The sequence below is a fragment of the Vipera ursinii genome (assembly GCF_947247035.1).
Source record: "Vipera ursinii genome assembly, chromosome: 3".
Taxonomy (NCBI): Eukaryota; Metazoa; Chordata; class Lepidosauria; order Squamata; family Viperidae; genus Vipera; species Vipera ursinii.
Window position 1 is genome coordinate 203,589,893 of NC_139516.1, and position 12,964 is coordinate 203,602,856.

Consider the following 12,964-nt stretch of genomic DNA (forward strand, 5'->3'; position numbering starts at 1 on the left):
GAGGCTTCAGCTGGTGCAGAATGCAGCCGCGCGAGTTGTGATGGGAGTCTCCCGATACTCCCGTGTAACGCCTCTTCTCCGCGAGCTGCATTGGCTTCTGGTTACCCTCCGGGTGAGATTCAAGGTGCTGGTGATGACCTATAAAGCCCTAAATGGCATGGGCCCGGATTATCTAAGGGAGCACCTGCTGCCAGCGTCAATTTCCCATCGTCCTGTGCGCTCCCACAGGGAGGGCCTCCTCAGGGTACCGCCGGTCAAGGATTGCCGACGGGCGATCCACAGGGGGAGGGCGTTCTCTGTGGGCGCGCCTGCCCTATGGAATCAACTGCCAACGGAACTCCGGACTGCCCCCGACCTTCGTTCATTTCGCCGGGACCTGAAATCCTGGCTCTTTGAGCTATCTGGTCTGGACTGAGGGGTTTAATGTTTTTAAATTGTGATTTAATTTTTATGGCTAGACTTAATTTAATTTTATTTTAATTTTATATTGGATTGTTTTTAAATTTTGCCTTGTAAACCGCCCTGAGTCCTTTGGGAATAGGGCGGTACATAAACCGAATAAATAAATAAATAAATAAACAAACAAATAAATAAATAAATAAATAAATAAATAAATAAACCCTGACCCTGAGACGCTGCAACTGTCATAAATATGAGTCAGTTGCAGAGCCTCTCAATTTTGATCATGTGACCATGAGATGCTGCAATGGTTGTAGGTGCAAAAGATGATCATGTCACTTTTTTCAGTGCCGTTGGAACTTCAACGGCCACTGATTAATGGTTGTAAGTTGAGGATTACCTGTGTATAAGCGTATCACATCTGGGGAACTGTGCTTCTGCTTCATTTGGAGTCAGGTTTTACTCATTACAAGCAAGTACAGGAATTCCAGGGGAGGAAAATTGAAGAGTTCCCTTGCTTCCTGGCCAGTGATCAATAAAGAGCCTTGGTGGAGCAGTGGGCTAATGCTCCCTTAAGTAACACCAGCTGCCTGCAATTAGTGCAGGTTCGAGTCCCACCAGGCTCAAGGTTGACTCAGCCTTCCGTCCTTCCGAGGTAGGTAAAATGAGGACCCAGATTGTTGGGGGCAATTAAGCTGACTTTGTAATAATGCCGCTTGGGGTGTGTGTGAAAGCCCTAATAAGCAGGCATATACATAGAATGAAGGCTACTGCTAAGCTTGTAAGCCACCCTGAGTCTTCGGAGAAGGGCGGGATAAAAATGGAATTAAAATAAATAAATAAAAAATAAAGGAAAAAACTTCCAGAAAGAAAAGGGAAGCCCAAGGAGATTCTACCTCTTCATTTGTGAATACAACCTTCTAGAAAGCTATTTAAAATGGAACCCTGCAAACATCTGGGATGCTCTTTGACTGTGGAAACATCCTGGATTAGATTATATGTTCAAATGGCGACTCTTTATGGCAGTGCTTCTCAACCTTGGCAACTTTATAAGACGTGTGGACTTCAACTCCCAGAGTTCCCCAGCCATGGTTACGTCTAGTAAATTGTATTATCCTGTAGGTGCCTACGGTGGTGTACGTTGGACCTTAAATAAGCAAGACAGGAGGAAAATTGAGCTGTGGAGCTGGGGGAGGCTCCTGCGTATTCCTTGGATAGCAGAAGTAACTAACAAGCAAGTACTGGAGAACATAACACCAGACATGTCACTAGAAGGAAAAAGCACAAAATTGTGTCTCGTTTATTTTGACCAGGTCATGCAAGGGAATTCACTGGAGAAAGTAATGTAATTATGTTTGAAAGAGTTAGTGATAAGAAGGAAACCAGGCCGTCAAAGAAAAGGGTGGAAGACACCATCAAAGCGGACACCAAGCAGAGACGTAGGGCAAGACTGGAAGATGTGGAGACACCTGGCCCATAGAATCACCAAGAGTCGGACATGATTGAATGGATAACCTCCTCCTCATCATCATCATCACCATCATCAAATTGTATATTGAAAGCCTCTGGGACAGTATATCTCAACCTTGGCAATACCTCAACCTTGGTTTGGATTTCAACTCCCAGAATTCCCCAGCCACGATTCAGTCTAGTAAATTGTATATTGAAACCCTGTAAGGCAATGTTTCTCAGTCCTGGCAACTTCCAGAGGTGTGTCCCAAAGAAGCTTTCTTTCAAAAGGCAACTGGAGTTTCCTGTTTTGCTTGAAGACATTTCACTTCTCATCCAAGAAGCTTCCTGAGTTCTGACTGAATGGTGGAGAATGGAAGGATTTATATGACAACCATGACCTGGATGACTGAGAATCTGCATAGACATTCAAGATGTGTGGATTTCAACTCTACGGATTCCCCAATTCTGAGAGCTGAAGTCCATACATCTTGAAGTTGCTGAGGTTGAGAAACACTGCTTTTGGAATAAGAGTAGTACGTAGATGTCATTCTATAAGCAGCTGAGAGATAACCAAACTATGTCTTAGTGACCCATCTCTCATCATAATTCAGGAAGAGATTAATGTTGTTAAGTGTTACAGATATGACGACCATCATAAAGGGACAAGCAAGACGTGGCCCTCACTATACTGATGACAGAAGTGCTGTGTGAAGGCCAACAATCATCAGTTAAAACGTTGACTTCAAAACTTGCCTAACTCAAGGAAACTTAAAGAGATCAGAAATGACATTTCGCTCATTTGACCCATGGACTTTGACCCGTGGACATCATGGAGATGATGAGTGAAGACAATATTCAAAGCAGATTAAGCATGCCTAAGCTCAATAGAAATCATCAACATGCGAAGTTATGCAGAAAAACACTTCAATTCTCTGGATAGTGGAATGTGTTATATTCTCTGGTTTCTTACATAGGTGCAGGAGCAAAGAGGTCAAATGAACAGAAATAATCGGCCTAGTGTGACGGCATGGGAGAGAACAAAATGGACGGCCAAGAGGGAAACAGCTAAAATTGCAAAGAGGAATGATGCAAATGCATGCACACCTCACCAAGGGCATCATTCTAAGAAATAAGGACTGTTTTGCTCACAAAGATGCAGCCTGTAATCTTTCCACGTTTGTGGTGTTTTTAGCCCTGGCATCAATCTGACCCTTGACTTAGCGAGCAATAGCGTTGTTCTTCTTCTTATTTTTTCATGATTTTAATCATGGAGGAAATTCCCTGTATCCTTTAGAGCATAAAGTCATGCAAAAAAGAAAAAACAAAACAAAACCCTGCGCAAATCTTAGCCACTTCGTTTTGGCGGCAGCAGCAGAACTGCATCGCCCAACTGTGTGAAATGGTGGAGAAAGAAGTCCACGAACACCCAGCATGCAGAAACAGCCATCGGTGGTGGAAGGAATGGGTGTGGTGGGTTGCCTTTTTTTTTCTTTTTGTTTCGCTTTTGAGGGAGGAAGCTTTGGGCATGTACTGTAAGATATACAAAGTTTAAGTTTACAGGAGAAGTAAAAGCCAGCCCAGTTCTCCACCCTCCCGCGTCCCACCCCCGTAGAGAAGATTAAATTGGCTTGCTTGAAGAAGTCCATATTGCCTCTGAAATCCCGTCCCCCGTGGAGGACAGAGGCATAGAGCCACTGGGGGTGAAAGGGTCCGTATCCGTGTCTGTTTCCCCCTCAGCCAAATAGCGTTTTTCTTTCATCCAACTGCTTCCACCATTTGGGCCGAACAGGAAATCATCTTTGTCTTGAGAGATGCTAAACCCGCTCAGGGAACGTTCCAGTTCCTCGTGATTGACCGAGAGCAGGGATAAGGGGGTGTCACTGTCCCTTGTCGTGCTTTGCCTCTGTCTTGGGGATACTCTGTCCGAATGGGGGCTCCAGAGCTCTCTGGGCGGGGACTGGAAGGCAACCCGAGGGTCCATGAAAGTCAGTATTGGCAGGACTGTGGGCCTTTCTGAGTAGGCAGTGGAGAAGGGCAGGGATGGCCATTGGCCTGAGTTCTGCTCACCCAGGGGCAGTGAAAAGGGGCGGTGACCACAGTCCTGGCTGGAGAAGCCAAAAGGAGGGACTTTGTTTATGGGAACGTGATGGAAGCTTGGAGACAGCTCATGAATGGAAGGCTTGGAGTATTTGTAGATGATGGATTTCAGTTCAGAGAACCGGTTATCCTCAGCCGGGGATGGGGCGTCTTTCAAAGGACACGCGTCGGTGACCTGGACCTGCAGTTGCCCCATATGCTGCTTGTGCATGTCCACTAAAAAGTCCAGCTTCTTCCCCATGTCATGGACCTGAAAGACAACAGTCATCAGAAGTCAGCTGGAATAAATACAAGCAGCTCATTTAGGGACCGTTCAAAGTGAAAAAATGTAAAGTAAAACAGTTATGACCTTTCCAGCCTGCCCATGATCAGGTGATCGAAATTCAGATGCTTGGCATATTTATGACCGTTGCTGTCTCCTGGGGTCACGTGATCCCCTTTTGCGACCTTCTGACCAGCAAAGTCAATGGGGGGAGCCAGATTCACTTTACAACCAGGTTACTCACTTACCAACTGCAGCGATTCACTGGGGCAAGATAAGTCGTAATATGGGGCAAAACTCACTCTACAAATGCCTCACTTAACGACAGAAATTTTGGGCTCCATTCTGGTCATAATCGGAGGACTACCTGCAGTTGGCTTTCCAAACTAAGAGCAAGTGAAAATTGAACCTCTCTCGAGGTCATCATGAAGGTCAAAGCTCAGCACAACATTTCGGATTTGTCGTAAAGGAGAAAAAGGTGGATGCAAGCTGCTGGGCGTTCCATACCTGTCTTTCAACTCTGAGAAATTTGCCCATCATGCTTTGGTCTTCGGGATCATCTGCAGATGCTTTACTTATGAATGGCTCATTCCTAAAATAGAAAAAGGTTCCATTTTACACAGAGGCAAAAAACATAAGAAGTTTTTCCGACAAATATTTCTAGTTCACAATCTATTTACACAGCAGGTCATTTCAAAGGAGGATTTACTGAATGGATGGTCAACCTCTGTTACTTGGGATGTAACAATTGCCCCTGTGCGTGTTGAAGCCTTATTATTCTGCAGAATTACTGTGCTTTCTTGGCCTGTGCAAAAATCAAAGGCAAATGAATACAATTTTGCCCTCCGTGGGATTAAAATCGTTACAGGTAAACCTCGACTTACTCATTTAGTAACCGTTTGAAGTTATCACAGCACTGACAAAATTATTTAAGACTATTTTTCACATTTATGAGCATTGCAGAATCCCCATGGTCACACAATCAAAATTCGGACGCTGGGCAACTGACTCATACTTACGACGGTTGCAGTGTCCCATGTGAAGTCATGTGATCACCTTTTAAAACCTTCTAACAAGCAAAGTCAATGGGGAAGGCAGCATCGTCTAACAACTGAGTTGCTAATTTAAGAACTTCAGTGACTCACTTAACAACACGGCAAGAAAGGTCGTAACGTGGGGCAAAATTCACTTAACAAATTTCTCACTTAGCAACATAAATTTTGAGCTTAATCGTGGTCATACGTTGAGGACTATCTGTACATTGTAGGAATATCACATCTTGGGCTCATGCGGTATACGCCAAGAAAAATTAGCCATGCTTGGGGGAAAAAATGAAGCTTTGGGGTATGTGAATTGTAATTTTAATGCAGAAACCGTTTATTCCAAACTATCAAGAGTTGGAGAAAGTTGGGAACTTGTAAGTTGGTTAGTTGTTCTACACGTGTGCAAATTCAGTTATGTATTACTTACGACCAAATTCAGCCCAACATTTCTGTTGCTAAATGAAACATTTCGTAAGTGAGTTTTGCCCAATTTTATGGCCTTTCTTGCCACAATTGTTAAGTGAGTCACTGAACCTGCTAAGTTCATAACACGGTTGTTAAGTGAATCTGGCTTCCCCACTGACCTTGCTCATCAGAAGATCACAAAAGGGGATCCCGGGACACTGCGACCGTCATAAATACGAGTCAGTTGCCAAACCTCTGCATTTTGAACACGTGACCGTGGGGATTTCTGCAATCGTCGTAAGTGTGAAAAAGGGTCATAAGTCAGTTCTTTCAGTGCCGCTGTAACTTTGAACAGTCACTAAGTGGAACTGCTGTAAGCCGAGGACTAGCTGTGCAGAGTCGCCTTGCAGCAAGATGGACAGGAAACAAATGTCGTAACGAAATAAAAATAAAAGTGTCCCAAATTTTGCTTTTGTATCTGACAGTAAATCAATCTCAGTAGATCAGCTTGTTGATGAAAAGCAACATTCCTCGGATGAAGACTGGACGAGGTATTTTGGATTTTCAGATATAAGATATCAGAATGGACATTTTTCAGTTCTAACTACCTTAAGTATATCTATGGTCCACATTACATTGGCACTTAAGGGAAAAAAGTGTGTGTGTGTGTGTGGGGGGGGGAATGATGGCCCCAGGGAGAAAATGATGTAAATGTGGCTTTCACTGAGTGGCACCCCCCAAAAAAAAATGTCACCTTGGAGACTGCTGCAAAGGGTAAGGAAATGTGCCTCCCTTCTGGGATTTTCTGTGTCTGGGAGTAGATGGAGGCCCAGGTGCAAAAACCATATCTATTCTGGAAAGAGATAAAAACAGAACATAAGGACTCCTGGATCTAGTCATATGACATGCTGTACAACTTGGCAACTTTAAGGCGTGTGGGCTTCAGAATTCCCCAGCCAGCACTGGGACTACCTCTAGTAGGCATGTTGGTTAAAATGGAATAGTCCAATTTAAAGAAAGATTTTCTTTGCAAGAAGGAAATTGCCATTAGCAAAAATCTTCCTTCCTTCCTTCCTTCCTTCCTTCCTTCCTTCCTTCCTTCCTATCTATCTATCTATCTACCTACCTACCTACCTATCATCTATCTAGAGTTACCTTGAGGTAACATGGGCAGCCTATAAATTTTCTATGCACACACCCATCCATCCATCCATTCATCCTATCTACCTATCTATTCATCCATCCATCCATCTATCCATCCTACCTACATCTATCTATCTATCTATCTATCTATCTATCTATCTATCTATCTATCTATCTATCTATCTATCTATCTATCTATCTATCTATCGATCTTCTCTGCCTTGACTTCACTGGGTGGCCTTGACAAGTTAATAGATAGATAATGCAACACATAATAATCTATTAAGTGGCTGAATCACTGGATTTTATAAGGTCCCGTCTCCATGGAACTCTTAACTTGGTTCCTGCATTAACTTATGTCTGGATCTGCGTAACCCACTGAATGATAAGCTAAGCAACCAACTTAGGTGTACATAAAATACTAAGCTACACGCACAAATACACAAAACCCACATAGAATAAAACTAAGATTTCTAATTCGTATGACTGAATATGTTACGTGAACACAAAGCCTAACCTAGCCTGAGATGAAAATTCAGACTCTTGGTGGAGTCTGTTGCACAGCCATCAATTTCTTACAAAGTGACACCCTTTGAGTAGGGGTGCTTGCAACGACAATGCCATGACCTGATCTAGGCCAAACTCTCAGTCAACAGAGCTTGCATGTTTAGTCTACGAGTGGGGCCATGCCCTCTTCTTACCTTGCTTGAAGGTATTTGATTCTGGAAAGCATGTCGAGATGTCCAGCTGAATATTGCTCTATCACATCCTTTACATCGTAAGGTCTCAAGGTTTCCTTGAATCTTTTCTTATACAGGCGGAACTGTAGAATCCTAGTGCAAGAAGCAGCAGCAGAAAAAGTGGTTCCGAATGAGTTATTCAGATACAATCAATCAGAATAGAGCTGGAAGGGACCTGAAGGTCATCTAGTCCAACCCGCTGCTCAAGCAGGAGACCCTATATCATTTCAGTCAAGTGGCTGTCCAGTCTCTTCTTAAAAAACACCCAGTGATGAACCTCCAGTGATGAAACAAACCCTGATGTTCCATCTTTACATCAGCTGAGCAGAGGGTGGAGATGACTTGAAGCTCATGGAATTCCCATGCATGCTAGAACTCCAATCATGTTTAGATGTGAACTTGGAACCACTGGCTTTCATGCCTAGAACTCACACTCTCCTGGTGATTAGCCCAAAGTCAGGCAGCTGGCTTTCATGCCTAAGGCGGGACTAGAACTCTCAGTCTCCTGGTGATTGGCCCAAAGTCAGGCAGCTGGCTTTCCTGCCTAAGGCGGGACTAGAACTCTCACTCTCCTGGTGATTGGCTCAAAGTCACCCAGCTGGCTTTCATGCCTAAGGCGGGACTAGAACTCTCAGTCTCCTGGTGATTGGCCCAAAGTCAGCCAACTGGCTTTCATGCCTAAGGCGGGACTAGAACTCTCAGTCTCCTGGTGATTGGCCCAAAGTCACCCAGCTGCCTTTCATGCCTAAGACGGGACTAGAACTCTCAGTCTCCTGGTGATTGGCCCAAAGTCACCCAGCTGGCTTTCATACCTAAGGCAGGACTAGAACTCTCAGTCTCCTGATGATTGGCTCAAAGTCACCCAACCGGCTTTCGTGCCTAAGGCAGGACTAAATTTTGCATAGTTGCCTCAGTTGGATGGATGACATTTCATGTTTCATATCCTCTGCAACCATAGGCAAATCACTGTGTGGCTGTGCCAAGTTGACTTCTGTGGTTCTGTTTCTCTAAGAAACCTCAGTTCTTAGCTGCATTTACAGGTAGTCCTCAACTTACAACCATTCGGTTAGTGGACCTTCAAAGTTGCAACACCACTAAAAAAGTGACATATGACCAATGCTTGCACTTACAACCATTGCAGCGTTCCCTGTGGTCATGTGATGAAAAATTCTGGCACTTGGCAACTGGCACATATTTATGAGAGTTGCAGCATCCCCAGGGTCATGTGATCACCATTTGCAAACATCCCAGCCGGCTTCTGAAACACCACATCACTGAGGGGAAGCCAGATTTGCTGAACGACGGCATGATTCCCTGAACCATTGTGGTGATTCACTTAACAACCATAGCAAAAAGATTGCGAAATTGGGCTTGACTCCCTCAACAATTGCCCTGCTTAAAAATGGAAATTTTGGTCCCAATTTATAGTTGTAACTTGAGGACTACTGTATAATTTTGAAATGGGGCTTTCTATCAACTATTATAATTACGATACATAATATATATTATATAATCCAGGGCTTTTCAACCAGTGGTATGGGTACCACCTGTGGTACCTTGGCACCTGGCAGGTGGTACGCGACCATCCTAGAAAAATGGTAGTGGGGGAGGGGAATGAGCTGAACCGGTGGCAGCACCGCACAAGCCTGAGCGAGAGATGGCTGGAGCTGCAGGGCTGTCAGGGCTCAGTGGAAACGCCAGGATCAGCGCCAGGCTCCAGCTGGAGCTCCGTGCTGATCCTGGTGCTTCTGCTGAGCCCAGAAGAAGCGCCGATCAGATGGAATGTTGCAGCATCTCCAGGGTCTTGTGATTTTCATTCAGATGCTTGGCAACTGATTCATATTTATGATGGTCACACTGTCCCAGGGTTATGTGAAGTGACCAAAACCTGCTGCAACCACCCAGCAGAGTGGGGGGGGAATAAAAACCAAACACCCCCCCATCCCACTCCTGCTGACAATCCTCAACAGAAATGCTCACAACAATGAAAACCTCGGATAGGAGGAAGAGCACCGCCGGGTGGGTGGGCAGGCAGGTGTCTTGTTCGGCTGTAGCTTGGGCGGCACTTTTTTCAGTGCCATTGTAACTTCGAATAGTCACTAAGCGAACTGTTGTAATTCAAGGACTACATCATTTTATCTCCCCTTTTTTTTTTGGTCACAAGTTTTTGACCCCTTGCTAGGCGACTGGTGGTACTCGGATGCTGCCATATCCTAAAAGTGGTACAATGGGTGAAAAGGTTGAAAAACCCTGATATAATCAACTGGGCAAGAGCTGTTTAATTTGCGCATATTTTAATCTTGCATTTTAGATTTTAAATGTTGTCTCCTAAAAAAAATGCCTTATTTTAACTGTGATGCTTCTGACAGGCATAAATAACCAACTATTATAATATCCACTCTGTTAGTTGATTAAAAACACCCAAAACATACAATCTAATCATAAAAACCATTTGAAATAATAAAAAAATCAGCTATTTGCAACAGTAACCACTCATATAAAATACTTGTCAAATATTAAGACTTCTGTCCGAGGATAAATTAATAATGATAATATTAATATTAAAATCAGCAGCCTTACTAATATTAAATGAAAGTGTAATTAATAGCCAATAAGAGAGGGAATAAAAAACAGACAAAGATTTCCCATTAATAGTTAGAAGGTTAATAACAATTCAATCAAGCAATAAGACTATGGGAATCTAGCTAACATCTTATTACAATTAATTCACATTGCTGTTTTGACTGGGAAGATCCAAACTGATCAGAAATGTTTATTAACTATCAAATCGATTTAAAAGCATCACATTTGATGCATAGAATACATCTGATTCAAAGACATGGATTTCATTAAATCCTCTTCAAGTCAAACCTTCAAAACAAGCTTAATGTAGCCTTCTTAAGTAGTTTTGTTACAAGCCACTGGGAATAAATGGGAGTTAATTTAATGGGCTATAACAAAGGCACACAATCTAGCCCAGGTTTGATTAATTCCATTTATAATGGATTAGAGTTAAAAATTCTTCTCTTTACGCTTTCCAAATTAGCTACTCTTAGCAGGAAGCAGGTAAGGAGGACATCAGCAGATACAGTCTCTCTAGCCATTTAAAGTAAAATCTAATTATTGAAAGAAATTAGATTAGTACTTAATGTCACAAAACCAGTCAACGGTATTTTGAACTTAAATTGGTTCAAGCTTCAAATGCGCCCAAACAGATGTTTCTACTTTGTAACATACTTCTAACCTTTGCTAGAAGCATCTGGGCTGTAGTCCAAGCCATTTGGGGTAGTTGTGTTATTGTGTAAGCAAGGTTTGGAACATGACATAACCTATTTTAAGATCAAATTATTATTATTGTTGTGGTTCACTGTACAGCCAGCCAGATGTTTAGACTAGATTTGGCATTTTTGTCCACCTATTGAGTCTTTCCTAAGGACCTGGGATAGGCAGAAGTTGACATTTGAAGGATGTAAGTCAGACATGTCAAATTTGTGATGTCACGTGACGTCGTGCAACGTATCGGAGCTTTTTTTCCCAATGGGCTGGGTGCGGTTTCCCAGTGAGACGTCCGGCCCATGGGCCGGCAGTTTGACACCCCTGATGTAAGCTATTCCAAGTAAAGCTGCCTTTTGCAATTGACTGACGGTAAATTTGTCAATGCCGATGGTGTTCAGTGGTGCTCCTATTACTATTAGTACTACCTTTGCTTTCTTTTGCCATAGTCATTCTACTTCTTCTGGGAGATCCTTTTGTATATTTGTGACTTTTTCTTCCAACAGTCCTGCAGCTGGTGGCCCTGGTTGCTCAACCAACAGTTGTTCTAGCTCATTTGTCACCAGAGGTCCAGGAACTCCTCCACCTAATGTGGTCTTTGTTGACCCAGGTAATGACCGATCTAGTATGGATTTCTTTAAATTATATCTCAGTACATTTTTATGGGAGCGACACTCTTTGTCTGACTCCTCTGATGAGACCTGTCCAGTATGATTGAACCTCTGGCATAATTCTCTTCTTCTTCAGAGCACACAAACTCATGAAGGCAGTGCCATGTGGGGGGATTATTATTTATTGATTTACATGCGACCAATCTCACTGTCCAGTGACTCTGGACTCAAGCGGACTTTTGCCCACTAAAAATTAAAAAAAGGTTGAGTCAAACTCTAGAGCAGGGGTCCCCCAACCTCCAGTCCGTGGGACCAGTACCGGGCTGCGGCATGCCAGCAACCGGGCTGCACAAACAAGCAAAGCCCCCATCCGCGAGATGCAGCAGCACACAAAACCATGCCCCCTCCGGTCTGCGGAAAAACCTCTCTCCATGGATCTGGTCCCTGGTGCCCAAAAGGTTGGGGACCTCTGCTCTAGAGGATGGGGATCACCTCTTTTCCTAGCCAAGGGAGCCAGCATTGTGCAAAAGACACTTCCATGGTCGTGCGGCCACCACGACTATACACCAAAGCACACAGAACTCTGCTACCTTCCCACCGAAGTGGTACACTATTTATCTACTCGCATTTGCAGGCTAGGTGGGCAGGAGCTGGAGCAAGGTAACGGGCACTCACCCTGTTGTGCGGTGCTCAGGTCTCAAATCACCAACCTTCCAGTTGACAAGCCCAGATCTTCACCACCACTAGGCCAACGCACCCCCACTTGCCCACTACTTACCCCAAAATACTTCCTCATGTGTTTGACCCTCAATAAAGAAGGAATCAAATGTTGCTGGATTTTCAGTTGTGTACTCTATATCAACTGTTGCAACTTATTACTCCCACTAGTGCTTTTTTTGTAAAGAAAAAGGTGCCAGAACTCACACATTGTCATACAACCCCCGCCTTGCCTACCCTACAAGGTTCCATCCAAAAAAGGTGCCGGAACTCCGTGTCTGAGCGTTCAATGAGAAAAAAAGCCCTGACTCTCACCCCAACTAGGGGGAAGATGAGAACTGAAGACCAACACATCTGGAAAGCTAGAGACTGGCAAAGCTCTCTTGAGTTGCACTGCTTGAAAGATACGTAATTTAGCATTGCTGAACTGATTTTTTTTCCAAACTTGTAAACTGATTTTTAAACACACACATAGATATGCAATATTGTAAGCAGCCCAAGGTTTACCTAACAGCTCGGATGACCATCTTCAGTGTGGGGATAAGGTCTTCTATAAGGAGTTCATTGCTGTATCCCCTGTCTTCTGTCAGGGGGTCCCCAGTTCCAGCATCTAAAATAAGGACCAGATGAACACAGATAAGATAATCCAGATGCAGAAGAGATTACAACAATGTAAATTAGCTCTACAATATTCAAACATCTTATTCAGGCTGGAATCATTCAAAATCATGGATCCTGAACACTCTCTATTTCATAGTCCCAGTAGTAAAATTAAGAATAAGAATTTGTTAGATTCAATGTACCAAACTATTCTGGGTATCC

The 12,964-nt window shown here is 43.6% G+C and overlaps 1 protein-coding gene across 1 annotated transcript in view; it reads right to left on the reverse strand.

Moving 5' to 3' along the window:
- Positions 1-3,365: 3,365 nt before the first annotated feature.
- Positions 3,366-12,964, reverse strand: part of KCNQ3 (potassium voltage-gated channel subfamily Q member 3) — a gene marked incomplete at its 5' end in the record, with an annotated part of 187,036 nt that continues 177,437 nt past the window's right edge. The window contains 5 exons of the mRNA XM_083360344.1: positions 3,366-4,198; positions 4,718-4,802; positions 6,413-6,511; positions 7,503-7,634; positions 12,650-12,752. Coding sequence (XP_083216470.1) covers positions 3,470-4,198; positions 4,718-4,802; positions 6,413-6,511; positions 7,503-7,634; positions 12,650-12,752 — 1,148 coding nt within the window. The 3' untranslated portion in view covers positions 3,366-3,469. The remainder of the gene's footprint in view (positions 4,199-4,717; positions 4,803-6,412; positions 6,512-7,502; positions 7,635-12,649; positions 12,753-12,964) is intronic.